The following is a 2,532-nucleotide window of genomic DNA, read 5'->3' as shown; positions in this document are numbered from 1 at the left end:
AATAAATATATAAATTTATATATGTATTTATATATATTTACGTATTTATATGACAGAATATAGTCCACAAGAAAAGACCATAGAAACTTATTTTCGACGATAAGTTTGACCTTGGGGAGTCTACATATGCGTGCATGGTGTAGTATGTACACAAAACTGTACGAGTGAATACTTCCGTATGCAAGGCTATACACTGTATTTTTTAAATTATGTAAAATGCGTTATGTGAGTGTGCATCATACTCGCGCGTCTGCATATCGGAACTGCGGTAGCAGGTATTTTTACTCATATATAAGTGTGTCTACATGTGTGTAGGTATGTGTACACGTGTATCGGTTTATAGGCACGTGTATATGTACGTATTCCGTACTTGTGAAGGCATGGACGTATACGCGTGCGAGTGTATGTACGCCTGCGAGTGTATATATTGTACCTGTAGAAATGCTGGGTGTCCGTTGTCAAGGCCTGGCTGAGGGCCGCCGTGCCTGGATCTCTGCTTGCAGCCTATATGGATTATGGAACAACTCTTTAGTCACATTACTGATTTGTCAGGTATATGGGTAGATATATGTTTGGTGTGGAATACAGCACACCATCTATATGTATGTTTCCGTCTGCAACATTGTTTCTTATATCTCTGCCTAAAGCCTGAATAAAATGCGACAAGCGTTTATTTAAGTCGTAATATGAATACCACTCGCAGCGATACTTGTTTTTATTTCTTTGGTCTTATATCTTTGGTGTGGAATCCCCACTGCTATTAGAAAGAGCGGAGGAACAGTTATTTAGTGGATAATTTGTGAAAATAGAGGTATGGAGATATGCTCAAAATAATTTGGAACGGACGTATGTATAGCAGATATAAAACATTTTACTATTACACATCAATACATGTGTATAGTCATACGGGCGCACGTATCTATGTACAGAAATATATAACAGGAAGTTGACTTGGCTGTGCAAATATAGGTGTATATAGACATACCCCTGACGAGTCACCAATGAACCCTTCGCCAGCACCTCCATCGCTACTTTCAGCATCGATGCTACCTCGCCGAGTGTTGCGCATGTGAATCAGATGATAAGTACGCCAAGACGTGTAAGCCAGTGTATACAAGCAGGTGTGTATAAACCCAATATTCGTGGACGAATGCGTAACATGATGTTTGTATAAGTACACCAAACTGGTGACTGTGTGTGTATCATTGTTGATATGCGCTCTACTGTGGTATGCGAATGCATGTGAAGGCTTTGCATTTAGTGGGATGTGCAATGTATGCTGAAGTAGAAGTTGTGCGCACAAATGGCATGCAGATGTGCTTGTTACCACGATGTGGACGTACATGCTCTACATTGAGATATGAATTGTTCATCTTACAACTACTGTATGAGAGTTATACAGTGCAGCCTACATAGTGCGAGTCAGTGTGTTCATAACCCCTTCGTCCAAAGGGGTTTGGGGTTTATGTAGTCGACTTGCTCACAGGTATCACTAAGATAGGTTGTTTTAGAACAACTGACATTTCAGCTTTCCTCCAATGGTATGCGAGTTCTCCTACACCCCCCTGCCAGATATCTGATTTTCTTTGACTTTGATGACTGGTGTCGTACTGATTGACAGGCTGAGTATCTGTCGTTGTACACATCTTCCTCCACATATTTCACAGTAGGTTGAAGTGTTCAGTAGATGTTTCTTGCAAATGCTTACAATCTGGAACATGTCATATGTGCGTAGTCGCATACACATGTGGCCACATATGTTGCATATGCACGTGTTATATGTATACTTACCCCAGTTTCGGAGCTTTACGCGGCATACTACTGTCTGACCCAGAACCACTACTGGTTCCTCGACGCATCCGCATGTCCCCTACTCACAGTCACGATAAAAGGCCATTAGAATAGCAATGCAAGGATAACGTCGAGTAGTCGGTGTATAAGTGGATTGCTGTCTTGCCACTGATGATGTACTCAGTGGTTAATGAACAGACATGTGTTACTTGTATCCAGCACATACAAGTTTATAGGAGCCATGCGACACAGAAAACACGCACATGACGAATCTGTAGTTCATATGTTCCAGATTATTAAATTTTAAAAGGTTTCATGTAGAGCTAAGCAATACACGAAACTAAAAGTGCCCAGTGGTCATTAAACGCATACGAGTACTCTTTCGTACAAACGCAAGATTGCGTGCTTGGTTGTATATGCAGCGCACCCACAAAAAATCTGACCCTCTCTTACGTTTCAATGAGAAGACCTTGGGTGTAGATGTGAGCATGTCTGAACCATGCACTTCCATGCTCAGGTCTAGACCACCGAATGCAGGATCACTAATATTGGTACTAGACTCCATCATACGATGTTCTTCCAGATCGCTGGCCTAAGGAAAGGCAATTTCGGAAAGGGGTATTGTATATGAATGAGATATTTCATTGATTATATATATATAAATATAATACATATATACACACACACACCATATATATATATATATATATATATATATATGATATATAATATATATATATA

General features: G+C 40.1%; 1 protein-coding gene across 1 annotated transcript; it reads right to left on the bottom strand.

Annotated features, from left to right (window-relative positions):
• Positions 1 to 1,015: 1,015 nt before the first annotated feature.
• On the bottom strand, positions 1,016 to 2,385 carry SARC_10008 (hypothetical protein; the record flags this gene model as incomplete). The annotated part of the gene is made up of 3 exons (XM_014295961.1): positions 2,245 to 2,385; positions 1,792 to 1,870; positions 1,016 to 1,046 (listed from the first exon to the last, which is right to left on the bottom strand). Coding segments are annotated over exons 1-3 (225 nt in total), but the record flags the coding sequence as incomplete, so codon positions are not given.
• Between the last annotated feature and the right edge of the window lie 147 nt (positions 2,386 to 2,532).

The sequence above is a fragment of the Sphaeroforma arctica genome (assembly GCF_001186125.1).
Source record: "Sphaeroforma arctica JP610 unplaced genomic scaffold supercont1.1108, whole genome shotgun sequence".
NCBI classification, from domain to species: domain Eukaryota; class Ichthyosporea; order Ichthyophonida; genus Sphaeroforma; species Sphaeroforma arctica.
Note: the sequence above shows the minus strand (reverse complement) of the source record. Positions and strands in the feature narration are given on the sequence as shown.